The 26,869-nt window shown below is 42.6% G+C and overlaps 1 protein-coding gene across 11 annotated transcripts in view; it reads right to left on the bottom strand.

Moving 5' to 3' along the window:
• The window catches only part of NEDD4L (NEDD4 like E3 ubiquitin protein ligase), a 255,186-nt gene that overhangs the window by 99,071 nt on the left and 129,246 nt on the right, over positions 1-26,869 (bottom strand). Inside the window, exon 1 of one of the 11 annotated variants that reach the window (XM_080973409.1) lies at positions 23,034-24,307. The exons of 6 other annotated variants lie outside the window; for them this stretch is intronic. In XM_080973409.1, the coding sequence (XP_080829535.1) occupies positions 23,034-24,206 (1,173 nt within the window). In that variant the 5' untranslated portion in view covers positions 24,207-24,307. Of the gene's footprint in view, positions 1-23,033; positions 24,308-26,869 lie in introns of those variants that run through there. 4 more of the 11 variants (XM_080973412.1, XM_080973415.1, XM_080973413.1 and 1 more) reach the window with 4 other exon arrangements.

The following is a 26,869-nucleotide window of genomic DNA, read 5'->3' as shown; positions in this document are numbered from 1 at the left end:
CTAAGCAGCACTAACAGAGTTTGCTGTGTTGCCGAATGATTGAATATTCCCTAGAACGCTGCTGGAATGAGCCTGCTCTCACTCTCAACTAGGAGCTATTATGTGAAAAGTCTTCATTACCATAATCCCTTGGCATCATTTCTGCCCATTAAGGGCAGTTAATTATGAGCCGCTGCAACATTGGCTCCCAAGATATTACGTACACTTGTGCATGCCTGGTGGAGAGTAATACCCGACCATGCTTTAGCAATGCCTAGCATCCAGACACTGGGCCCACATGGATTAAGGCAAGAATAAAAGACATGTTAAAGCTACTGTGACCAGGGGAATAGGGCCCCCCAAAATAGGCACGGCGGAGTGAAAATAAGCATGAAGCGCAGCCACGCCAGCCAGCACCGACAATTAGGCCTGTACTAAATGCGATTCGGCTTGCTGGAAAAGCACAAAGCACTGGGCGTCTAAATGTGGGTTTGTATTCTCTTCCAAATAAATAAAATTCTGCATCACATGGCGCTGACTGGGACTCCATCCCGGCGAAAAGCCAAGGCTGAGGTCCGAATAGGGAATCTAAAATTACACTATTTGGGTTCTATTTGTTTTATTCTCGTATGACATTTCTTGCGTAACTAATTCTGCTTCCAAAACTTCTCTCCCTGTCTCTCCAGTGTGGAATTCTTTAAGCAATAAGTGTGTGTGTGTGTGTGTGTGTGTGTGTGTGATGAGAGGGCAGCAGCCCCAACATCAGAGATGTGGAACATGTGTGGAGCCCCAGATATTGCCTGGGAACAGCAATGTTGCCGTGGAATGTGCCATGGAGAACGGGCAGGAAGATGCCTTAGATGACGACAGGCTATTTGTCCATTTAGCCAGTACTGGTTACTTTAGGATGGCCAACATGACACCCCCCACCACCTCTGGAGGACCACACATTCCCCAACCCTGCCCTATGTGCTGCCTCCCCCATTTTAGTTTCACAGCAACCCTGCAAGCTAGGTTAGGCTGAAACATAGGGATGGGATCAGCTTCTGGATGATGAGCATACTGATGTGGAAATATTTGGGGAAGTGAAAATAGTCATAAACATCACAGAAAGAAAACGGTGATTCCCAACCCCACCACACAGATTATTATTATACAATGGTACCTCGGGTTACATACGCTTCAGGTTACAGACTCTGCTAACCCAGAAATATTACCTCGGGTTAAGAACTTTGCTTCAGGATGAGAACAGAAATCGTGCTCCGGTGGCACGGCAGCAGCCCCATTAGCTAAAGTGGTGCTTCTGGTTAAGAACAGTTTCAGGTTAAGAACGGACCTCCGGAACGAATTAAGTACTTAACCCGAGGTACCACTGTATATCTTATCTAGTCATGTTAGTTGCAATTGTTGCAAAGGAATATTTGCACCAGTGAACTGAAAGGGGATTCATTAATTTGTGTTAGCTAAAATTAAGTGTAATTCCAGGATATTTCATGGATTTATTATAACTTTGTTTTAGCTTAAGTAGGTAGAATATTTGCTTGTGTTTTGTATTTGTGTTAAGAGGCATCGTATATGTATTATTTCCAATGGCCTTTAGTTACAAGCAATATATATATTTACAGCCCTCTTTATGAAAAACAACCTTAATTGCCTATTTGGTCAAAGGGTAGGCGAACAAAGCTCAAAGATTAAAAAATAAAGGGCAAAGGAAGCTTTGAGCGAGTTATACTTCCTCTCCTGTCACTTCTGGACCTTCTTTCCACAGATGATGAGTATCTCATATCCTCTTGCACAAGACCCATAAACTGCAAGTAAACCTGCAAGTAAAACCTGATTGCTGTTAGTTCTGATCGAGTGGTTCAGAGAGCCCTGTCTGCAAGCTTCAACCTGAGCCACACATCCTTTACATAAGGGAAGGGACATAGTTTTTTCCTGTGAAAGGTCCCAGGTAGAACCCTGGGCATCTCCTACAGAGCTAATAAGGGCTCGTGTCTGAAATCCTGGAGAGACTGCTGCAGTAAGGAGTTAATGCTAGAGCTTTGCCTTGCACATAGGTGTCAACTTTTCCCTTTTCTTGCGAGGAATCCTATTTGGAATAAGGGAATTTCCCTTAAAAAAAAGGGTAAAGTTGACAGCTATGGCCTTGCATGTTGTCCCACACCTCCTAAATAATAATAATAATAATAATAATAATAATAATAATAATTTATTTATACCCTGCCCATCCGGCTGGGTTTCCCCAGCCACTCTGGGCGGCTTCCAACAAGTTAAAAATACATTAAAACATCAGTCATTAAAAACTTCCCTAAACAGGGCTGCCTTCAAATGTCTTCTAAACATCAGATGGTTGTTTATTTCTTTGACATCTGATGGGAGGGCATTCCACAGGGCGGGCGCCACTACTGAGAAGGCCCTCTGCCTGGTTCCCTGTAACTTTGCTTCTTGCAGTGAGGGAACCGACAGAAGGCCCTCAGCGCTGGACCTCAGTGTCCGGGTTGAACAATGGGGGTGCAGACGCTTCTTCAGGTATAAGATGCTCCTTTGGGTATATATAGTGGGCATTATACATGTTCACATGTATTCTGAGCCTTGAGGAATTCATTCCATGCCTTGTCACGGTAACATAAGCAGCCAGTCAAGACAGCAGCAGCAATATTGGGCCTGTCTCAGTGCAATGCAGGTTCCTACATTGCCTTGACTCCAAAACAGATATTCCTGGCCCTTTGGGGGTGAAATTAAAGACCGTTGAGCCCAGCCGCAAGATCAGAGGCACTTAACTCCATCTTTATACAGTCCAATGTTTGCAGATCACATTTAAATGCTCTTGACTATGGAAATAGAGAGTTTTTACTGCTTTGCATACACTTAAGAGCACAATGCATTGCCTTGGAAAAATGACCCAGCCATTTCTTTTCTCCTGTTTTCAAGCAGAAAGAGGCTGCTGAGAAGAATAGGCTATGCAAATGCAGTCAAAGGGCGTTTCTTTTTAACACTCTCAGAAAATGCTGTAAGACATCTACACACAGTTAAACCATCAGAGCCGAATGGCTTTGCCAGTCAAGTGTTTTAATTTCCATAATCCTTTTGTGTTTGTCTGTCAAGTACACTGAAAAAGACATTACGAAACAATAAACTTCAACATGCATTATTAGCAACCCAGCCAGCAAGAAAACATCTGTTTGTAGAACTATTCATTTCTGTTGCAGCTGAATGAAACTTTGCCTTAAGAAAAAGCACTTGCCCATGTTCAGAGAGAGAAATGTGAAGCAGCATCGGTTATAGTTAAAAGGGGGAATCTGAAGAGTTGGATTAATGAGGAAATAGTCCATAGCTGAACTGTGTGACTGACCAAGAGTAGTAGTAGTAGTAATAGTAGTAGTAGCAGTAGTAGTAGTTATTTGTATATAGTGGTACCTCAGGTTACATACTCTTCAGGTTACATACGCTTCAGGTTACAGACTCTGCTAACCCAGAAATAGTGCTTCAGGTTAAGAACTTTGCTTCAGGATGAGAACAGAAATCAGGCTTCGGTGGCGCGGTAGCAGCAGGAGGCTCCATTAGCTAAAGTGGTGCTTCAGGTTAAGAACAGTTTCAGGTTAAGTACGGACCTCCGGAACGAATTAAGTACTTAACCTGAGGTACCACTGTTGTGCCCTCCACCTGAAGATTACAGGGTGGTTCACAACATAAAAATACAAAATGAGAGGACAAAATACGTGATATAAATATAAATAAATAAATGCACCAGCACTAGACTCCTACACCAAGAAAAGACTTGGTTGATGACAATAGATGCTTAAGGAATCCCTCTCATATGGACTGAAAGGATGTCTTAAGAAATTAGAGCACAGGTAGCCAATGGGAGGCACTCCAGATGGGGATGGACTAGAACTCTCATGATCCTGGACCAGTGGCGATCTTTGCTGGGGCTCATAGCAGTTGGGTGTCTATCATCATCTGCAGGGCACCACGTTGGCTAACCCTGAATTAGAAGATTAAAACAAAGCAAAACCTCCTGAATAAAGTTTCAGCTCAATGAGATGCCAACACAGCTCAGCAGCCAGACGAACATACATAAAGGATGGCCAGAGGCATTAATCAAAATACAGTGGTACCTGGCAAGACGAATGCCTTGCAAGACGGAAAACTCGCAAAACGAAAGGGTTTTTGGTTTTTTGAGTTGCTTCGCAAGACGATTTTCCCTATGGGCTTGCTTCGCAAGACAGAAACGTCTTGCAAGTTTGTTTCCTTTTTCTTAAAACCGTTAATACAGTTGCGACTTGACTTCGAGGAGCAAGTCATAGCACGCGGTGTGGTAGCCTTTTTTGAGGTTTTTGAAGACTTTGGTGATTTTTGAAGCTTTTCCAAAACTTTTCCGACACCGTGCTTCGCAAGACGAAAAAAACCGCAAGACGAAAAAACTCGCGGAACGAATTAATTTCGACTTGCGAGGCACCACTGTATCATGTTTCCAGTGAAGTGAAGGGAAGACTCCCTTAATCAGGCCATGTCTGTGTGGCAATTTGACACCGAGGCTTGGCTGAAGCTAAGCAAATCCGGGTCTGGTCACTGGGACATCAACTGAGTGCCCTATTTTACCTTTAGTTCCATGATGGAAAGCATGTAGAGCAGGCAAACTCGGTCCTCCAGATGTTTTGGGACTACAACTCCCATCACCCCTAGCTAACAGGACCGGTGGTCAGGGATGATGGGGATTGTAGTCCCAAAACATCTGGAGGGCCGAGTTTGGGGATGCCCGATGTAGAGGATTGCAGCCTAAACCTAGAATTGGGCTGTTACTCTAAATAGTGTCCCTTAAGTTGGTCTAAATGAATTTGAATTGTAAAGTAATTTTGCATACAATATGTTAAACTCAAGCTCACGATATGTGTGTGTGAGAATGCATTCAAAATCATTCACTTCAGTTTATTAAAAAAATGCTTAACTCTTGCTGATTGATAGTGTATTTCCATGCTGGCAAATTTATTGTTTGGTTTTTGCAATGTGTAGCAGTTTAAACCTTAAGCACAGTTTCTCATTTCTGTAGGGGGAGGGAAAGGGAGTAAAATCCCCCCACCCTAGGCTTTTCTTTCTTTCTTTTTTCTTTCTGGTCCACAGTCATTCAACAGTTTATTTAAAAACTTCTTTAGCTAGAAGCAAGTTGGAAAGGTCTTTTTTTTGGTTTGTTTCCTTTCGGTTTTTTAAAGACCAATTTTCAAATGTATCTATTGCCACAATTACCGTACTTTTCCGTGTATAAGACTAGGTTTTTTGACTCTAAAATAAGGTTAAAAAAACCTGGGGGCGTCTTATACATGGGTAGTGGATAGGGGTCATTTTCTTAAATTGGGGTCCCCCAAAATAGGGGGCGTCTTATATACGAGGGTGTGCTACACACGGAAAAGTACAGAATTCTAAAAGAAGTTGTGTTGAAATGGGTTATTATATGCTTTGAATTATGTTCACTGAGTTGCATGCAGTGCTGTCCCTCCTTGCTGCAGCCCCCTATGCTTTGGCCTGGAAAGTCTACCCCAGGGGTCAGCAAACTTTTTCAGTGGCCCGTCCACTGTCCCTCAGACCTTGTGGGGGGCCGGACTATATTTTTTTGGGGGGGGGATGAACAAATCCCTATGCCCCACAAATAACCCAGAGATGCATTTTAAATAAAAGCACACATTCTACTCATGTAATAAAACGCTGATTCCCAGACCGTCCGCAGGCCAGATTTAGAAGGTGACTGGGCCACATCCGGCCCCCGGGCCTTAGTTTGCCTACCCATGGTCTACCCCAAACCTTCCTGTGCATGTTTTGAAGGTACATGGAGGCTGCAGGGGACAGTAAAGGACAGAGAAGTCCCATTGTTCCAGGAGAAGTCTGTTCCACTGGTGCAACAGGAGCACAGATCTTTCAGACTGTTCATTCTGGGCATTAGTTACTTAAAAATCCTTTTTAAAACTGTTTTTAAACTTCAGCTTGTCCAGATCGCTATGAGCTGGCTGCTGTTGCTTATTGGGAGCATGTGAGTTCTTCTGTTATACCAGGTAAGCTGGCTCCCAATTTCGTTTCGGGGGGGGGGGGGTCAAATGAAGCAAATCCGAAAGTGTTTGCTATGACCATGGCTCTCCTAGAACGGGAGCTGGTACTGACTCCTTCCTTGCACCTCCACTGCATGTTTCTCTTCCACTGGCTCCCTAACCTTAACCAAGGTTTAGCATGATCTGTGTACTGCTAACCAAGATTTAACAATAGCCATGGCGTACAATGGTACCTTGGTTCTCGAACGTAATCCGTTCCAGAAGTCCGTTCGACTTCCGAAACGTTGGAAACCAAGCAGTGGTTTCCGACTGGCACAGGGGCCCTGGAAACGATAGCAGACAGCCGCATCGGACGTTTGACTTCCGAAAAACGTTCAAAAACCAGAACACTTCCGGGTTTTTGGTGTTCGGGAGCAGAAATGTTCGAGTACCAAGACGTTCAAGAACCAAGGTTCCACTGTATCTGCAAACCAGGTACAAACCATACTGCCAAGGGCAGCTCCATTAAAATAATTTGCAACCAAGTGCTTCTAACATCAACACTCTTACATATACAGTGGCACCTCGGGTTACATACACTTCAGGTTACATATGCTTTGGGTTACAGACTCCGCTAACCCAGAAATAGTGCTTCAGGTTAAGAACTTTGCTTCAGGATGAGAACAGAACTCGTGTTCCGGTGGCGCGGCAGCAGCAGGAGGCCCCATTAGCTAAAGTGGTGCTTCAGGTTAAGAACAGTTTCAGGTTAAGAACGGACCTCCGGAACGAATTAAGTACTTAACCCGAGGTACCACTGTACATTTCCCCACCTCCTGGCATAAATGCCTTTTTTTTCTGTGAATGATAATTGGCTATAATCCTCAAGGCACAATAGCAAGATACAGAAAGAAAAAAAATTAATTAGGGAACACTAAAACATAATAGTATGCTTGAGGGAGAAAGGGTCTCCCGTTTTCCAAATGATTAAAGACTAATTTCTTCTGTTTCGTATCCTCCTCTAACATGCGACACACTTGGGCATTTGCCACTGTCAGCAGTTCAAGGCACATAGAATCAGTGGTTAATCCCAACGGTGCTTTGTGTTTCACTGACCACATAACACAACATCATCAAATGACCAGAGACGGTTTGGAAAAGTCATTAAATGTTTCTATCACCCAGTTGGATATATTGCCTAGTATTTCTGCAAGCTACAATTCCCATTGAGGAGTGATCATTTTGCAGTAAGTTACCAGAACCACAGGACCAATGTTACTGCTGAAAAGCTTCAACACAAAGCCCTATGTTTGTAGGTGCCTGAAACAGAAGAGGGTAACCAGGGCTCCAAAGGTGTGCTTTTTTTAAAAAAGGAATTGGTTACCTTAAAAAGGGTGGGGTGGGGTTTAAACAACAACAAAAAATCAATCTAGCAAAAACTGGTCGGATTTTAAACATTGATGACATCTTTTGCTGCCTACCAACCTCTGAGCATTTCACAAAATATTTAAAATCTGTAAAACACAGAATACAGACCAGTTAAAACTATTATTATACCTATACTATCAACATAAAATAAGCAGAAATCAGTGTGAAGCTAACCCAGGCAACATAAAAGCTGCCTAATGACCAGGAAGAAGGTAATACTGAATGCCAAACATGTAAAATGCGCAAAAGATACAAAATGCAAAGCATGCAATAGGTTAAAAAATTGCGGGGGGGGGGGGGAGTTAGCATCAGAACTATTTTTGCGAAAGTCTGCAATCAATTCATTAATCAACTGACTAAAACTCAATACTCATAATCAACAAAATATTTTTGTTATTGCTTTTAATTGGTTAACAGTGCTAAAGAAGAACCTATCATAAAAAGCATTTTATGACACCACATGGTACATTTCAGGAATATATGCAATGCATTTGTATGTGACATAAGTATCTTATACACTGCAGGGCTTAACCATTTTTATAGAAGACACTATGGGCTGAAAAGTATGAAATAATTCAACACTAACCGAAGAAAACTGAGTATTTGGAGGCTAGAGTTATGATGCATGCTTGTTTACTAAGAAGTAACCTGCACTGTGTCCACAGGGGTTTACATTTGGGTAAGTGTGTTTGGAATTGCAGTCCCTAAATGAAACCTACGGTAATTTTGAATGTTTCCCAACGAACTGTTATTTAAAGTCAGACAAAGAAATAAGGACCTTTTCAGTTCTGCTTCTTGGGAAGGATGCAGAAGATTTTAGTTCACCTACACACCCCAAAGAGAAATCTGCAGAAATCCCATATAAACTACACACACACACACACACACGGACTCACATGCACACGAATGTGTTCACTGAGCTCAGTGCAAACTCTATGTTGTCCCCAGCATGAAAACACTGGGCCCCAAATATGTCCCTGAAATTCACTAGATTTGGGCAACTCTCATAAACAATGTTATTGCTGATCTCTAGAAGTGCAATGGTTTGGACGATCTGTCTTCCGTTGGCATTGGCTGTGCTCTGAAAGCATTTGCAAGGTTCCAAGTATTGCTTGCCAACCAACCAGACATGTTTTATAGCTGCTTCTATTTGTTATGGTTGTGTGTGGTGCCGATGTCCGCGAAACACCCATTTCTGGTTTACGGAAGCAGAGAGCATCATTCATTTGTTATAATTCTAGAATTAAAATAATCCAACAGAAAACAAAATCTGTTTCTGCCTTGAGGTCAGAGAACATTTCCATAACAAAAGTTTATATATAATTGCAAAAGCCTATCAATAACACGCGAACACCCAAGCGGAGTAAAAAGAATGGCAAAGACTTGGAGCTGGATCAGACAAGATTTCAGACTCTCCTTCTGCAAATAACCACTCACAGAGGTGCTCTGCTTTTGCAACAAGCATGATCCCAGCAAAAGGAACATCAGTGGAAATAAGAAAGAGAGCCCATCATGGCTGCTTTGTCTCTGCAGCCCTTGGTACACATAAGCCACGGGTATCCAAACTTTTTTTCAAACAGGGCCAGTTTTGATGAAGTGAACATGTGTGAGGGCTGACCAAAGTTGCTGACTTTTTTTTTTTTAAAGGATTGAAGTTGTTGAGCATTTTTCCGGATTTTACCCTAGGAGATGAACTGCCACAGGGGCTGGATTAAACTGACCTGCGGGCCGGATTAGGCCCCCAAAACGGACTTTGGACATGCCTAGCATAAGCAGAGGCTAATCTAAAAATTTGCATCCACTACTCTTGCACTCCTGCCAACCTAGCAGTTCGAAAGCACGTCAAGTGCAAGTAGATAAATAGGTACCACTCCGGTGGGAAGATAAACGTTTTCGTGCGCTGCTCTGGTTCGCCAGAAGCGGCTGTCATGCTGGCCACATGACCCAGAAGCTGTACACCGGCTCCCTCGGCCAGTAAAGCGAGATGAGCGCTGCAACCCCAGAGTTATCCGCGACTGATCCTAAAGGTCAGGGGTACCTTTACTCTTGCACTTTGGTGCTCCCTGATAAGGCCTAACTTCCTGTCACCCCACCATGTTTTGTATAGCCTCCAGCCTGACGTCATGAAGAAGTCAAGACCTTGCTCGCTATTTTGTGACACGTTGGTTGGTCCTAATAAAACTATACCTTCTGTGAATTGGGGAGAAATGTTCTAATAGAGCCCCTACTGGATACTTGCAGGGTGTTGGGTGTTTTGGTTTAAATGGAACAGCATTCAGAAGTGGTATCTCCCATTTGCAGTCCTAATTGGTACGGTCTGTCCTGCCACCCTCATTCTGCCACACATATAGAACTGGCCTTCTTATCTCCTTGTTCAGAAACCAAGACATTTAGTACATGCTATTCAAGTGGAAGGATATTGTATAAGCACAAATAGTCTCAGATCAGACAGTTGACATTTTACAGCTCAAACACTTTTGATCAGCAACACTGGTAGTAGATTTATTCTTGTGAAGTGACTGCACTATTTATAAGCTGGTTGAAATTTACAAGTGCTCCAGTGTAATGAAATACAATAGGGTATTAACTATGCATATATTCAAGGTTTACCCCTACAAGATGCAGGTTCGTGTTTTAAAATGAGGCTAATAAGGAAGGAAACCGCCACCAGATAACATAATGTAATTTTAAAAAGAAACTTTCAAATACTATATTCAGTATCTATAGCAGGGGTAGGCAACCTAAGGCCTGGGGGCCAAATGCGGCCCAATCGCCTTCTCAATCCGGCCTGTGGACGGTCTGGGAATCAGTATGTATTTACATGAGTAGAATGTGTCCTTTTATTTAAAATGCATCTCTGGGTTATTTGTGGGGCATAGGAATTCGTTCATTTCTCCCCCAAAAATATAGTCCGGCCCACCACATGGTCTAAGAGACAGTGGACCAGCCCACGGCTGAAAAAGGTTGCTGACCCCTGATCTATAGCAAGAGTTGAAAGTTAGGCATCATTTTGCACACTTTAAAGGACTTCACATGAATTATCTTCACAAGAAGACTGTAAGGTTTTATCTATCAGCATCATCTGCATATTGCAGGTGTTCTTGAGAAGGGCTTCCTTAATACCACCTAGCAACTTTACAACTGAGGGAAGATTCAACCAAGACATTTCTGATCACAGATTAGTCACTTTGCTACCCTGTGGGAGAACTGCTATAGCCCACATTACTAGTAAGATGAAATTTCAATATTTATTTTTAAGGTGAATGAGTTTTCACATTGCATGACATGTTGGACTAGTGTCGACTGATTAATTTGTCCAAGTGTTAATTATTCACCATATGCAATAAATCATTATTTTCAACTCAATCCATGCCGTAAGCACTCTGGGAAGATACTTCCATGGGTTCTGATCCAGCATGGAGGTATGATACAATATGGAATAAGATAAAGCTATTAGCAAATGAATTACTTTCCAAGCTCACAAAACTTACACACACACACACACACACACACACACACACAGTACCATTTTCTCTGGAACATACCTCTATGCCTTTTCTTTGGAGTGCACTTTGATTTACACACACACATCCCTTCTGCATATAATTAAAACAAGCTTTTTGTAGAGCAGCCTTCTGCAATAGTGCTGCTAGACTACAAACCCCATCATTCCTGACCGCTGGTTGGGGATGATGGGGTTTGTAGTCAACAACAACTCCAATTACCTGGAGTTAATGGTGAGTAGTGAGGTGGCCATGTTTGCTGATAACTCCCAATTGTTCAGGGTGGTAAAAGCAAACATGGATTTCCAAAAAGCTGTCTCCAATCTGGATGAATGAGCATTGGACGGCTAATGTGACTCTATGTAAGGAAGTGAAGTACTGGGTCAAAATAAATATACCCATATCATGGGGTTTAAACTCACATTGTGTCTGCTCAGAAAAAGGCTATAGAAATTGTAGTGTAATGAAGATATTGACCCAGTGTGTGCCAGCTATGAATAAATTGAATTCTATGCTAGGGTTGATTAGGAAAGAGATAGAAAATGAAATTGCCAATATCAAAATGCTGATGTGATTGCACTGTGCAGAGTTCTGGTCACTACAATTCAAAAATATATTTTATAGATATTATAGAGGAGGAAGACGATCAGAAAATAGCAATCATGAATAAATTCCGCAAAACAAGAAGACACTGGGGGATAGACCTTTGTATATTTATATTTATATGTATTTATATTTATAGGTATATGTCATCAAGTTCTGCTTTCATTTGTGTTTTATTTTCATTTTACTTTTCCCACCCTGTGTTAGTAAAAAGCTGCATTAGATACAGCAGCTTAGATACCTGGCTGTTTCAAGATCCTGAAGGCATCATTCACATGGGCAGCTGAACATAAAGGAGATTCACATGTCACCCACCCCAAATACACATAGACTGAAAGAATGAGTGGGGAGCCATGCAGAATCGCCTGCCAACTCCCACTGTTGCATACTCAGATATTGTGTTAAGGGGTTCACTGGTGTTTTTCAACATTGGGTCCCAGGATGCCGTCGAATTACATCTTCTAGCCTCTGTGACCATGGACTAAATTCACTGGGAATGATGAGTGATAAGAGTCCAGCAACCTCTGGGGACTCAAGGTTTCATAATACTACTCTACACACCTAGAGCTCCTCCACAAGGGAGGTCCTGACTAAGCCAGGATCTCCTTCACACAACCCCTTCACACGCTGAATGCACAAATGGAAATGGAAGCAGATGGAACTCCATTCACACGTACTTTCAACACACAGAGGGGTCATCTGGACCCCCACTCTCTCAGAGACAATAAGAGTTACAGATGTCTAGAACAGTGTTTGGGAATCTGAGGTCTTCCAAATGCCATTAGACCCCCTCCCCAAACTCCCACCAGCCTAAATTATAATCAGGGATTACAGAAGTTGTGGGCCAACAACATCAGTAATATTGTACCAGAGCAGCTCCCCAATCCTGGTCCAGACTGAATTAGAAATTCCCAAGTTTCTAATTACAATGGGCAGCTCAATATGCAATATTACCGATTTCTGTTTAATTCCGGGCAGCTGGCCACATCCCTCCCTCAGATGGCTTGTACATTATGTGGTAAACCTCAGTGATTACAGGATAGGGCACACTTGGAATGTGTGCTACAACCCCACCACAGCTATGCAATCAAGCCATGAAACAGGGAAAGTGTTGTTGGCGACATCCACTCAGATGTGTGCATAGATTATGCATGCACGCACAAACGCTACGTACACACGCATACTTACATATGCGCACACACTCATCACCGTGCATGGGTAACTTGATATTTATAGTGGATACGATTAAATCAGGGCTGTTAATATTTTGCATTGCTCCCGGTGCAGGAAAATAATAATAATATTCTAAATAGTAGTACAAGAGCAGCTACCCCTATAACGCCAGCCCCGTGGAAAATGAAGCTGGCAGCACAAATTGAGGACACTGAATTCTTTTATCCCTCCTCCTGTTCCAACATCTGTTTTGGCTGGCGAAAGACACAGGCATCCTGATTGATGTCACCTAGCCAGCACAGGGCTGCTGTAGCTTGCTGTCCAAGAGGAATACATACCAGAAAAAGGCATACAAGAGCACAGAAGCTGGGGGGACGCTTGAACTAACAGCTTTCTTCTGACAACGCCGCTGAAAACTTTTGGTTAGCTTAACCAACCCTTCCCTCTATCCCCCTGCCCCATAAACACACACACACACACACACACACCTCTTATAAATAGATCTGTTTTGTTCCTTTGTTTTGTTTCACACTCTTAACTTAATGAAGATAGGGCATCAGGCAGCAAGAGGCACATTGCAAGCAAAACAACATGCAAAAAACTCTTTCTTTGGCCTTGTATGGCTGCATACTTAACTCTGCAATGAGCTTTACAAGGTAGCTACTGAGCTATGAGTCCATAAGCGGTGCTTGGGTCTTACATTGAAATGCTTCTGAATGAACAACGTAGCCAGATTTATTGAATCGCAGGGCACAGAGAGAGCTTGGCCATTTTGGGCCACACAGAGAGAGAGGCGTCTCAATGCACAGACCCCTGTTGCCTCCAGCTGTGGCTCCATATCCTTCCCAATCACTGAGTAGCCTCCCAGCCACCTGGGAAATTAATATTTCATGGCTAATAGCCATCTATATATTCTTCCTCCATGCACTGTAAAACCATGCAAACTAGTGGCCACCGCCGCATCGTGAGGCAGCGAATTCTGCTAATTAACTATGCTATGTGTGGGGAAAAGACTTCCTTTCATCTGCCCAGAATCTCTCACCATAAAGTTTCATTGGTCAGGTTCTAATAGGTCAGTAAGAAAGGAGTCGAAAAACTTTCCCCTATCTACTTTCTCTGTACTGTGCACAAACCTTTATCATATCACCATCTGGGTCACCTTTTTTCTGAACTCAAAAGCCCCAAATACTTTAGACTTTCTTCACAGCAAAGACACCTCGATCATTCTGCTTTTCTGCATCTTTTTCTGCTCTCCCATATTTTTTCTTTTCCAGATATGGTCACCAGAACTGCACACATTGCTCCAAACGCAGCTGCACCATAGATTTATAAGAAGGCATTGCGATACTGATCGTTTTATTTTCAGTTAGTTTCCTAGCAATCCTTAGCATTACTGGGTTTTTCAGAGTTGCCCTATAACGAACTGACATTTATCACTGAGTAATCTACAGCATCCCCAATCCCTCTTTCCTGGAGAGTCATTGCCAGTTCAGACCCTGTCAGTACATTCTGAAGTTAGGATTTTTTTTTTGCTGCAACGGCATCACTTTACACTTCATTTGCCATTTTGTTGCCTATTCCCCCAGTTTAAATAAATTATTTTAGGATTCTTTCCCCATCCTGGACAGCTATACAGGCATCCCGATTTGAATGGAGGCTGCATTTCGGGTCATTGTGGGTGACAGCGGAGTGCACATAAGCCTGTTCCACTGCCTTTTCCGGCCACTTCCAGGTCGCCGTGATACACACACGCACAGTCATGCACCTATCAAACATGTGTAAATCAGTCACTGCCTGCATGCCATTTGCAAACTGTGCTACTGCAGTGCTCATCTGGCTCCAGTTCACTTATGAACAAGGTAAAAGCCATGATTCACATACAAATCCTTCAGGAATAGTATCGTTTGCTAACTTCCACTGTGAGAATTGTTCATTCACTTATTCCCTCTGCTTTCTGTTGTCTGCAAAATGGTCTATCCCCTTACTGGGCAATTGCTAAGTTTACTCAGAAGCCTTTGGTGAGGGGCTTAAGCAAAGCTTACGAATTAAGTTCGTAACTAGAGGTACCACTGTATATAAGAGTGGCTTGGGTATTATTATTAGTATTATTATTATTATTAATAATAGTATGTTGTTGTTAGCTTGTTGTTGTTGTTATTAGGTCTTACAGGCCACCCTGATCAAAATATTTATTAATTATATTAATGAACTTCAAAATATTGATCCAGGCAGGACTTTTCATTGTAGAAGCTATGCTGGTTCCTTCTCAGCAAGTCTTGTTCTTCTTCATGCTTTCACTTCCTTCTTTAATTATGCTTTCCACCGGTTTACCCACAGTAGAATTTATGCTATAACTGTCCTGTAGTAATCTAGTTCACCTTTGGACTCATTTTTTTATTATTCCTTATGTTTGATGCTTTCCCATTCTCCAATAAAGAGGTTGGGTTTTTAAGTTGAAATAAGAAGAAATAACGCGGCATCTTGAATCTTGCTAAGCTGTTGGAAATCATCATCTTCTCCATTTAGTCCCTCCCATACTGCTGCAGAGCTTATGGCCTTGCATATTATGAGTGCAATATCTCTGATTAGCAGCTGGAAAATACCTTTGCCTGAGACCTTAAGAGTCCCAATGCCAGTCAGAGCAGCTTAGATGAATTGACTCTATAGATCAGCTTCCTACATTCATACTCTTGTCAGTGCTGGTTCTCCTGCCCATGTTGTTGCAGGCCTATCACCCGCACCGCTGTGAGAAAGTTTCACGCACTTCATTATCCTCAGTCCACATCACAAAACTATGTTAAACAGGACAGTACTAGAGAGGCCACACACAACTACCTTCTAGACTTAAGAGGTTCAACCTGAAAAAGAATGATTGGAATCACCCCAAGCATGTGTCCAAAAGGCCACAAGCAGAAGTGAGCAGGAGTGCCATGTTTCAACTTTTTCCACACACTCAGAATCATAGAATTGTAGGGCTGGAAGGGACCACGAGGTTCATCTAGTCCAACCCCCTGCAATGCTGGAATTTGTTTGCCCTGAGATTAAGAGTCTCATGCTCTACCAACTGAGCTATCCCAGGGATACTTGAAGTTACAGAACTGTGGTTTTTTTCTCAGTTTGTCCATTTAGGAACCCTTTAAATCTGCAAGCAAAAAAACTTACAAATTTCACATCCTCTATCCATGCACTATGGTACGTCTAGGTCACAACATGTATTACTACATGAAGAGAAACTTCCCTTTCTGTATCGCAGCTCTGCGATTTTATACAGAGAGCAGGAGATAGGAGTATGCCAATAACGGCTAGGTTTGATAACCATGGGGGAGTATTTTGCTTGTTTGTTACTAAGTTATGTATGTTGTGTTTCTATATTGGAAACTGCCCTGTGATGAAGATGAAGAGCAGTATAGAAATTGAATAACAAAAATAAAAATAAAAAGCAAAAGTATTAGTTTCTATTATCCAGAGGTCCAGTCCAGCCACAATATTGCTACAGTGTTATAGGAACTGATTCACAAAAATGTTGTTACATGAAGAGCAGAAACTAACTACTGAAGAAAGATCTCCATTATTCCTATCACTCTGAAATTGCTTGAAAATTAAATACATGTATTAGTCAGAGAGGTCACTTTTGGGTTTTCCAACGGGACCCCTTTGTATCTGCACCTTTTTGCTTCAATGTGGTCCCTTTTACAACTACATGACAGCAATTCAACAGGTTTGGGAACGAAGTCAACAGCAGAATATACAGCCGTACCTTGGTTCTTGAACAGAATGCATTCTGGGAGTCCAAGGCGCAGCTTCTGATTGGTTGCAGGAGTGGTTCTGCAGCCAATCGGAAGCCACTCCGGACGTTCGGCTTCTGAAAATCGTTCTAAAACTGGAACACTCACTTCCGGGTTTCGATAGCTTGGGAGCAGATTTGTTCAGGAGCCAAGACATTTGAGATTCAAGGTAGCATGAACTTTCAGGCTAAATATCCAAAAACACACATTTGTCCATGATGGTTCAGAAGCTATTTCAAGGGCTGACTTCTGTTAATATGGAAGTTCATTACTTGCTTGGTTGCCTCAATAAATAAATTCATATCTGTTGAGCATCCGGTATCTTAATCTGATTACCTACTTTTAAACCAGTACATGCCAAATATAATCTGTATACCTTGAACCCAGAATGTTTGCTTTAAAAAGCCAGGGTTGACACTCTGATTTATAGAAGCATTATACACCTGGCTTAAGATACAAAAACAGATAGATGGCATTCCTAAAAACCCATCATCAACAAGTATCCTTTCACAAGGGAACTGTGAGAATAGCTAATTTCAGCAATATGACTTACTCATATTTCCTGCTTACAAAAGGAGCTTTCATGCCTGAAAAGTTATATAGAAAGAACAAATAAGTATACATGGACCTCACTTTTTGTTTGTTTCCATTTTTCAAAAAAAAGAAAAAAAAAAGAAGGAAAGGGTTGTTGCCTAAAATTACCTTTTATTTAAAAGTGTCAAAATGCAAGAAGACTGCCACAACAGTACGTCACCAAATACTAAATAAACAAGAGGTGGGGGGAATTAACAACGAAGGAGAAACCACTAAGACCTCTACCATAAGCCTGGAATACGGGATGTGTTTGTAGGGACAGGGAACTCTCATTCTGCAACTAGAGTCATCGCTCAAAGGCAAATTGGGACATGCCACCTGCTAAGCCTTGCCTGCGGCTGCAAAATGGTTCCTGCAGAACTGCTGCTAACGGCAGCCCAGCACCCGCCATCCCTCCACCGCTGGTATACAAATCAATATTCTGTATGGGACAATGACAATAAAGATTACCGTAACGTATCATATCATATTGTATTGTCACAAGCCATGGCCGTCACCAGAAAGACCTTGCATAGGTATTTAACAGTTTGATATAATCCAACAGAATGGAGGAAAGACACAGGGCATTTTGTGACCAAGCTAGACCCATGTTCTAAAGCCCTCTAAGGGTCCATGTCTTCGTCAGCAGCGCCTCTGAAATTCTAGCTCTAAAATCTTTTCTTTGCCAAGGGTGTCTGGAATTCTCTCAGACAGACCCTCGTCAACTAAAAACATAGCGGCATTTCCTTGCCCAAGCCACTTTTATAGACCAATACAGCAGACGTGAACATGTGTACTAAAATACAGCATAGCCCATTTTTTAATACCAGCAGAGACAAATACAGAAAAGACTTCTTTGCAAAATATCAGCCCAACAGAATCCAGAACGGGCCTTCCAAACACATGCACCTACAGATTAGGCATTGCGCTTAAATATTAGGTCAACGTGGTCCTATTTTCTTCTCTAGTTTTTGTCAGGAGGTCATCCTACACTTGAGTAGGGCCCTGGCAGAGACACATGCCTGTCTGGCATGTTCTCTCCCTCCTGGTCATCCGTTCGGGAGCTTCAAAAGTTTTCTTCTGCCCGAACATCACAGCGACCGATGCCAACAGTCATCGGCACACTCAGGAATCCGCAGAGTCTTCGCAGCTTGCGTAACAGACCTCAGCAACTCAGCATTTTGGCTAATCTACTTTATTTACATATAAACACACAGAGAACTGCAACATGGCTCCCTCTCTCCCTAGCACCAGACAGCAAAAATAAAGAACAAAGGACAATAGTCCCATTTCACGGAACACAGTAACACAAAGATCCTGTCTCCGTCACTTTGCACTCTGTAGAATGAAAACATACACCATCATGTGATAGACAACAATCCCATGGCTGCAATCATGGAGCTGGAATTCTAACAGTTTTATGGTAACTCTTAATGAAATGCATCCTGCCTGTGTGAAAGCTCTTCGGACCAAAAGAGAAGATATTTGAAAGGTCATAAACACTCAGTAGCAATAGGACTACAGACGCCCGCATGAATGTTTTCACTCCAGATAAATAAGCCTTGAAGCAGCTGCTGCCTTCAGACCAAATCCCAGGTCCTATATCAATCAAATAATCACAAACTAGCTGAACCGGGGAAGAGATTGGAAGCTATTTTGCCTGAACAGCTTTCATAAAATATATTCTTCTCTACGGGTTTGGTTTGATTAAACGCAGAAGCCTCTCCCACCACAGATTTAAAGGGTTTCCCAAAATAAGATTGAGGTGACTTTCTAATGGAGTGACTCTCCCCTTCTGCTAACATCCACTTGAAATGGGATAGGTGCATATGAGTGCAACGCTGTTCCTCACTGGCATCACACTTTAAGAAGCTTACTGGAAATTTCCTTGAGCTACGATAAAGCTTGCACGAGGCACAGCCCTAGCCACCTCTCTGCGAAGGACAAAAACCTGCAGAAAATGGACTACGGTGGGAGAATGCTAGAAGAACAGTCAAGGCATCTCTCTCCAACATTCTTTGAGCTGGTGCAGTATGGGAAACAGAAAACATGACTGATAAACAGAAAACAAAACTGCTTAAGCATTGCTCCTTGACTAATCAATCTTATGAGACTGTGTTAAAATTATTACTAGTAGTAGCAACAGTCCATCAAGTTGTGTGTTTTTTTTACTAATCGATTCAAGCTCTAATTTTGTTTTGGTTTTTTTTAAAAAAGACAACATCCCACTTTTGGATTAACATTTATTAACGGCAGTTCATAAATAAAGCACATAATAGCACAGTTATAATTATGGTTTCGTGCTATGATAAGAGAACAAGCTGCAGCCTCACACTCTCCCCTCCTTCCATCTTCAATTAACTGCGGGCTAGCTAACAAACCAGAATCTGAAACCATTGTTTGACCCTGCTTTGTCTGAACTAACCACAGTTAGAACAAACCAGCCCCCAAAATTCTAATATAATAAGAAAGCTGTGGTTTCTTTAAAAACCAAAAGCGGAACCTTCGAATTTCATTACCTCTCATTGTCAAGCAACAGAAGCAAATGGGATGATGGCAGACCACTTGAAGACTTACCACAGCTCACTCTGGTTCAGTGTCTGAACTGAGCTTCCGCACAGTAGCCACTCTCAGCCTCCAGAATATACAGCACACATGCGTCCACAGCTAAGTGTATTCGATATAGAGAGTTTTCATTTCTAAGCCCTCAGCTCTCTTGCGCAACTAAGCTAAGCAAAAAAGCAGACAGCCACTTGGATGAGGGAAAGCAGCACTTTAGATGAATATCTGGAAAATGCTTACTTAAAGAATGCTCTGGCCGTGCTCATTGCCTCAGTTCAAGCGCCCGAATGTTAATATACAATGGAAAATGTCAACCCATTAAGCCCATACCGAATTTCTCCTCGCGGCTTTGACTGTATTAGGGTTAAGGAAGTGCGGGTTTGTGCCGTGTGTGCGCCTGAGCGTTATTTGTTTAATGCATTTTGTATATTGCCTCTCTGCCAAGGCACGTGAGGCCGCTTACCATTTGAAAACACTAAAAGCAAACCAAAGTCACAAAGTGTAGAATGGAACGCTTGTGTAGGAAAGACGGAGTTACCAGTCTATTAGATGCAAGTGCAAAGAAGGTCCTCCCTTCGACATACTTATCTATGAAAATGTGTGTCGATGGGAAATCTCATGCATCAGATGTGAAAAAGTTGCGTCCAACAGGTTGTGTTGCACACCCATCTAATTTAGAATATATGCAAACTAGTTGTAGTTTGCATATAATTCTGCAAGCTTACTAGATGGTCAATAGTTTCAATGCAGGTGCTTCCAACTTTTCCAATTCCATGATTCTACGAATAACAAAAAGATGCAAACAGACAAACAAACAGGCCCCCCTCCCAAAAAAATCCCAGGAACTGTAGTGCTGAGAGTTACAGAGCTACCATTCCAAGAGTTCCCCGGGAAGAGGGATTGATTGATAAAGCACTCTTGTGAGTTGTAGTTCTGTGCAGGCTCTCCTGACACCTCTCACTACCTTTAAGAAACTAGAGTTCCCAGCATTCTTTGGGGGAAGCCATGTCTGCTTAAAGTGATAATGGCACAGTTTTCAATGTATAATGCAATTGAGTCCAAAGTGTGCATGCATCAACATGGTTTATATTTGTCAACTGCTGAAAGGTGGCAATTTGTACCTAATATCAAGGCTTGCCAGCTTACAGTGTTTGTTTGGCAAGCACGTTATTGAATCTAATAACTATTATAGAGTGGTCTACAGAGCATAGTGACGCCTTTAATTGTGTTAAATGAGTCCCCCAGAGGGTTGTCCAATCTGCCATTTCTGCAGTGCAAACCCATAATACTTTCTGAAGGAACAATCAGTGCTGTCTGCTATATGGTGAATATTTTTGAATAATCAGGCTCTACAGGTAATCAAAAATGTTCATACATTGCTGTGCATTTTTTGTTGTTGTTTCATCGAACACAGATCTGCCATTTAGATTTTTTATACTTATATCATTGGCACTGTCCGCTGGAAACTTCAATCTTTGATTGTATGCAATTATTGTCTGTGCAATTATTGTCTACGTTCTGAAGAGACTAAGCTGATGCAGATGTGCATATTTGACTTCTTTTAAGCCTTTATTTTGTATGTACATACAGTATAGCATCAAGTATTTCCCTGAAATGGGGAAAGATATACAGCCTTTAGATACCCCTTTTTCATTTATCTATGTGTACGTATGTACATTCACTTGGAATGAAGCTGGTATTTAAAAAAGCTGCCAATTTTAGTTTCCCCAGCTGCATTTTTCTGCTCTGGTCTGGTTCTATTGTCAGCTTTTTCAAATCAAAGGGCATACACATTTATTTAATTCAAAAGTGCTCAGCCTCCTCCAATTCTCAGAATGGCAAAGGACATGCATCTAATAAAATATGCATCATATTATTTTTTTTAATTACACACTCTGAAGTTCAACATTTTAAAATTTCTTTGACAAGGCTGTTACACGATCCTGTGGAGAGTGCATGCCCGCTCACTCTCTCATCACTTGTGAATTAATACACATAAAATAGTGAAATTCGCCCCACTCAAAGGCTCAAGAATTAAGGCAGAATTTGGTCCATAATTCCAACAGGTCCTTGCCTCTCTCAGTCACCCTCCGGAATATCTAAAGCTCGCTCAACACTTAACACTCCGTATATCTGCTTTAGATAGCTCGTTCAAAATTATTACTGCTGTAGAAGCATCAAAGCAGAGGGGCCCTTTCCCCTTTAAAATCTTCAGCGCCCGTAATAAGCATTTTAATGCAATTTCGATATGTCTACGATAAAACCTGGAGGATTTGGCAGGGGCAGTAAAATCCCAGGAGAAAGCAAACCAATTAAAATGTTTGCTGGTCCCTTCCTTATAGCACCCCACTCCTGGGAAATCTAGAGAAAATTCTACACACGCTATATAGGACCACACAATTCCTAAAAGAGAAGGAAGGTGGCATTGCTTCTAAAGTAACTAAGTTTATTTCTTCAGTCTTCTTGACATGTAGATGTATGTACATTCCAAGAAGTAAAATTAGGATGCAGCTCTCGCGATTAAAGCAGCAGTCATCACATTGCCCTCCCATAGTCAGGCGTTGCTTTCTTTTGTTGAAATACATTTTAAGTATGCCTGAGAGAGCGATGCCCGTATGGTGATGGAAGCAAGAAATGGCTAAAGTTCCATTCTTGCACATGTGTTCACATAGTATCTGCTGTTCTAGATGCCACTGTGAAATAATTGAACAGAGTATTTACCTTTCCTCTTTTGTCATTTTCTTAAGTAATGTTATTTGGGTTGAAGCTCCGCTTCGACACATTATGCATGTAGAATGTAAAAGCATTTATCCCTCCAAAGATGTGCATTGCCTCAAATTAAAATGCTAGCGCGTTGTTAACAGCGAAAGGCTAAAAAGATAAAACGCAAATGGAATGAGCAGAACACAACAGTTTCGCTTCTGCCACTACAAAGTTATAACTAGACAGAAAGCAATACAGTCCCTGTGAATCATTTCACTTAAAGGTTTTATAATCCCCAATACAAAATTGTGGTTCCTTCATACACACAGTAGAGAATTACTCTAATCACTGTGTGTGTGTGTTCTATTTATTTTTCAAGAAGCAACTTTTTTTTTTAAACAAAGTGGACACTATTTATAAACAGCAGCACAGTGGCTTACAGATTTTCGTAAAACTAAATCCTATTGTAACCCTGGATGACGTAACATTGACTTAAGTAACGTGTGAGTTGCTAGGAGACCTCAAAACATTGCAATGGATGCAGTCATAGCTGAAAGCTATTTTAGCTTAATGAACCGAAGATGCTCTGAGATTGTTCTAGAGGAATATAGTTCCTGCTAGCATTATGAGTTGCAAACAATTATGCAAACTACGCAAAGCATATTTGTGAAAATTTAAGTTATCACCAGCACATTAATGTTCCTACTTACTGAGGAGCTGCCTGCCACAGAACCAGGAGCATTAGGATTTTCCTGTCCAGAACCTTGGCCTCTCTCATTAGTCCCACGAGTCACAAGGATTCTGAAATGCTGCTGCCTGGAGTTTTGATCGGGACGGATTTTAAAGGTGCACCCTTGCCCGGGAGAAACCCGCTCCACTGATCCGCTTCGAGATATTTCAGGGCCATTCCTGCAATTTCCACGAAGTGCCGGATTCACGCCGTCGTCCTCCGTGGGGCTGACTCGTGCCGGATGGGGCTGAACTGGGTACGAGGTACTCCTTTCCAGCCGTATCCGTGGGTACCTGACCAACCTATCCCCTTTTGTTCCGGTGAAACCAAAATTGTAATCTGCTCCCGCCTCTGCATTGTTCGACTGAGACTGCTGCAACTGGAAGACAAACAATTTCTTCCCCGAACTGGAGGACCCATCGGGCAGGTGCTGCAAAGACCAGCGCCTGGGTTCAGAGGGAGAAGAGGCATTCTGAGCCTCGGGACCAAAGGGCATCAGCGTAACATGAGGAACGTCCACACTGGAAGCTCTGTGCTGAATCCTCACCCCGCTGATGTTTAACCCTGATGCAGGGTTGGTTTCGCCGTCTTGAGCCGTGGCTGCGCTGTCATCATTCCAGTTATTGGAAGGTATTGTACAAAATATTGTATGGTTAGAGGACCCGCCGTTAATCTCATGCCCCATGTTCTCTGTCTGCCTCGGTGGAGAATTATCTGGAGTCACCTGCGGACTACTTTGAGAAGAATGGCTTCCAACCAGAGATTCATCATGCTCCCCTAGATCTGAAAAGTTACCTGTCTCCTCCAGAGGGGACTCTGGGCCCCCACACTCATCAGAATGTCCATTTACTGCCTTACGCTGGAGGGAGATCTGCATGGACGAGCTCCTTGTCGGACGTGCATCGATGTTGTTTAGAAGCTGGGGGATAAACATGGACGTGCTCCTCTTCAAGGAACTGGCTTCCCGCAGATCCCTGCTGCCGTCGCCGTAATCCATTCTGCGCCTGGAGAAAGGGTGAGGCCCGTTCCTTCTCGGTAAAGTGTGGAATGACATGAAAAAGTCATCATCTTCTCTCTCGTGGTCTAAGATCTCCGACTCGGGAGCTGTGTTGCTTCGCCCGGAGCCAAAATGAAACCGCAGCCGATGGGCCATCGTTTCGGGAGAGAGGAGAGGGGGGGAGACGGCAACGAGTCCAGGCACTGCCAGAAGTTAAGAACTGAAGACATAAACTCCGAGGAAAAGTGTCCCATCTGCCAAACTGTTAGCACTGCTGTACTGATAGCGACAGATAGCAGAAATAGCCCAAGTGGCAAGCAACATTCCAGGCATGATTGGGTAAGAGCAATCAGCGCTCCTCCACACTGTGACATAGGGTAGGGTGGCTGGCATCACATGACCCATTTCCCCCTCTCCAATGCAAGCAGCTATTTTTTTTCTTCTTTAATACCAGCAAGAGCCTGAAACAGCACCTTCACAGCTGCTCCTTTTCCATCAGAAAGGAGCGGCCCAGCGGGAGATCTCTCACAGCTGACCGAGGCAGCAAACACACTCAAGCTCTGCTATAAATCTAAAAGTACATCATATTCACAGAACCCTTTTGTACTAAACCAGACCAAACAAAAAATAAAAAACGGAGGGGGGGGGAAGCAAGACACAGAGCACCAGCAGCACCCACCAAAGACCCCCCACCAGTACTTGGCTGATATTGCATTGAAGTTCTCAGGCAGATCGGGGAGTCACAAAAATGGCCAGAGGAAGGTACACACGGAGATTGCGTTTGCTCAAAGCTGGCCGAAGCCTTCGAGTGTCGTTCGACTAATGCACATATTAAAGAACGGTTAGGAACTATATCTTTCTCCCCTTATGCTTAAAAAGTGATTTAAGTAGCAAGCTTTTTTTTTGCTGGAGTGGTAGACACAGATATCATATTGCCACTGTAAACGAACTATAATAACCCGCTCCAGCTATACACAGCGTTTTCCAGGAGAGGCGGTTTGGGGGGTGCGTAGGGAGAAGAAGAAACTCTTACACACACACACACAATTCAAGCAGCAGACAGGAGCAAGCAACAATCTTCCTTTTTCGGCTTTTGGGAGGCTGAGAAGGCAGCTGAGGTCTGGAGCGCAGGGGTGTTTGTGAAGAGCTGTACTGATCTGACTTAAAACGCCGTCCAGAAACGCTGCCCCACGCTGGCGAGCCTCCAGGGAGAAAGTTAGCAATATTACTAGCTCAGATTGCCAACATGGAATAGAGCTCTGCTTTGTTAGGAGCCAAAACGCTCCAGAAGAACAAACAGACTCAACGTTAAACAATGCCCGAATTCGGCTCTGCTGCACATGGCGGTTTTGATAAATGTCAGAGGGGGTGGAAGGAGAAGGTAAGAACTGAGGCAGAGTCTGACAATGCTCTTCCAGTGCGAATACGAAAGAAGGGCCAATGAAACCAAACAGTCTTATTACAGAAGTAAAAAGAACAACCTGCTTTTATAAAAGAAAGCCTTGGAGAAGGAGTTGTGGAAAATCACGTGGGTGTTGAGTCAAAACCATATCCTGGGCACCTCTGCGTCTGTTTTCTAAGCACTTGTTTTCCCATACAGGGGCCAGGGGGGCGGGGGGGGGAAGCAGCCCAATTACAAGGAGTAGCTTAAAATGATAAAGACTGCTGAGGGTAAGTATTATGATCTATACTAGCAAAACTGGACTCTGCCAATGACGACAACGCCATGATTCCTCACTACACAAAAATAATAATAAAAAGAACAGGCACATCGTCTAGACCATCTCTGGGAATCCAGCATTTTGGACTACAGGACATATTTCTATTAGATAGATAGATAAGAGTATACCCTCCAACATTTCTCCAATGAAAATAGGGACGTCCTATTCCATTATTATTATTATTATTATTATTATTATTATTCCCCGTCCATCTGACCGGGTTGCCAAAATATATAAAAATATATAAAAACATAATAAAACATCAAACATTAAAAAAACCTCCCTATACAGGGCTGCCTTCAGATGTCTTCTAATGGTTGTATAGTTACTGATCTCCTTTGTGCGGGGGTCGCAAACCCCACACCCTCCAAAATTTCCCCAATGAAAATAGGTACCTCCTAAGGAAAAGTGGGACATCCCGGGATCGAATTAGAAATCAGGATGGCTTCTGTAAATCCGGGACTGTCTCTGGAAAATAGGGGCACTTGGAGGGTCTGAGATAGATAGAGATACACACAAACACACATGGCACAAATGACAGCTAGGTTTGGTGTTGATGTTATTCTCATACATACACAATCCCTAATCCAGGAGGTCCTCATAGGTAATGAAATATGATGTACAAACATAGCTCCCACATCTCCCAAGGGCTTCCACACTTCAATCAAGACATAGCGCCACACGCATCTTGCTCAGAGTTGGGTCTTTTCACCTCACAAACACGCATTTGAAATTGGGGGGAGCCTGACTCTATGGTGAATCAGAGAAGTGGGCAAAGAAAGGGCTAAATACCAATTTCCTTCCATCACACCCAGAGCTGTTTTCATGCATTTATTTATTTACCTCCATAATTTACTAGCCACCTATTAACTGACTCAAATGGGTTTAAAACAAATGCACTGGGGTTCCGTTCCACGTAGCATGTATTCATTTCATTCCATGTCATTTATTTTTTAAAAATGTTCCTTTTCCTACTAATAATATATATCTCCGAGGAAGCAGCAACCAACAGTTTAAAAAACAAAACAGTCCGTTGTAATAAAAGCAGGGCAGAAGGTGGGAGACTCCTGATTGACCCCACTCCTGCCTTTCAGCAAT

The sequence above is a fragment of the Podarcis pityusensis genome, assembly GCF_964106645.2.
Source record: "Podarcis pityusensis genome assembly, chromosome: 11".
Taxonomy (NCBI): Eukaryota; Metazoa; Chordata; class Lepidosauria; order Squamata; family Lacertidae; genus Podarcis; species Podarcis pityusensis.
This window is presented reverse-complemented; position numbering and strand designations above follow the sequence as displayed.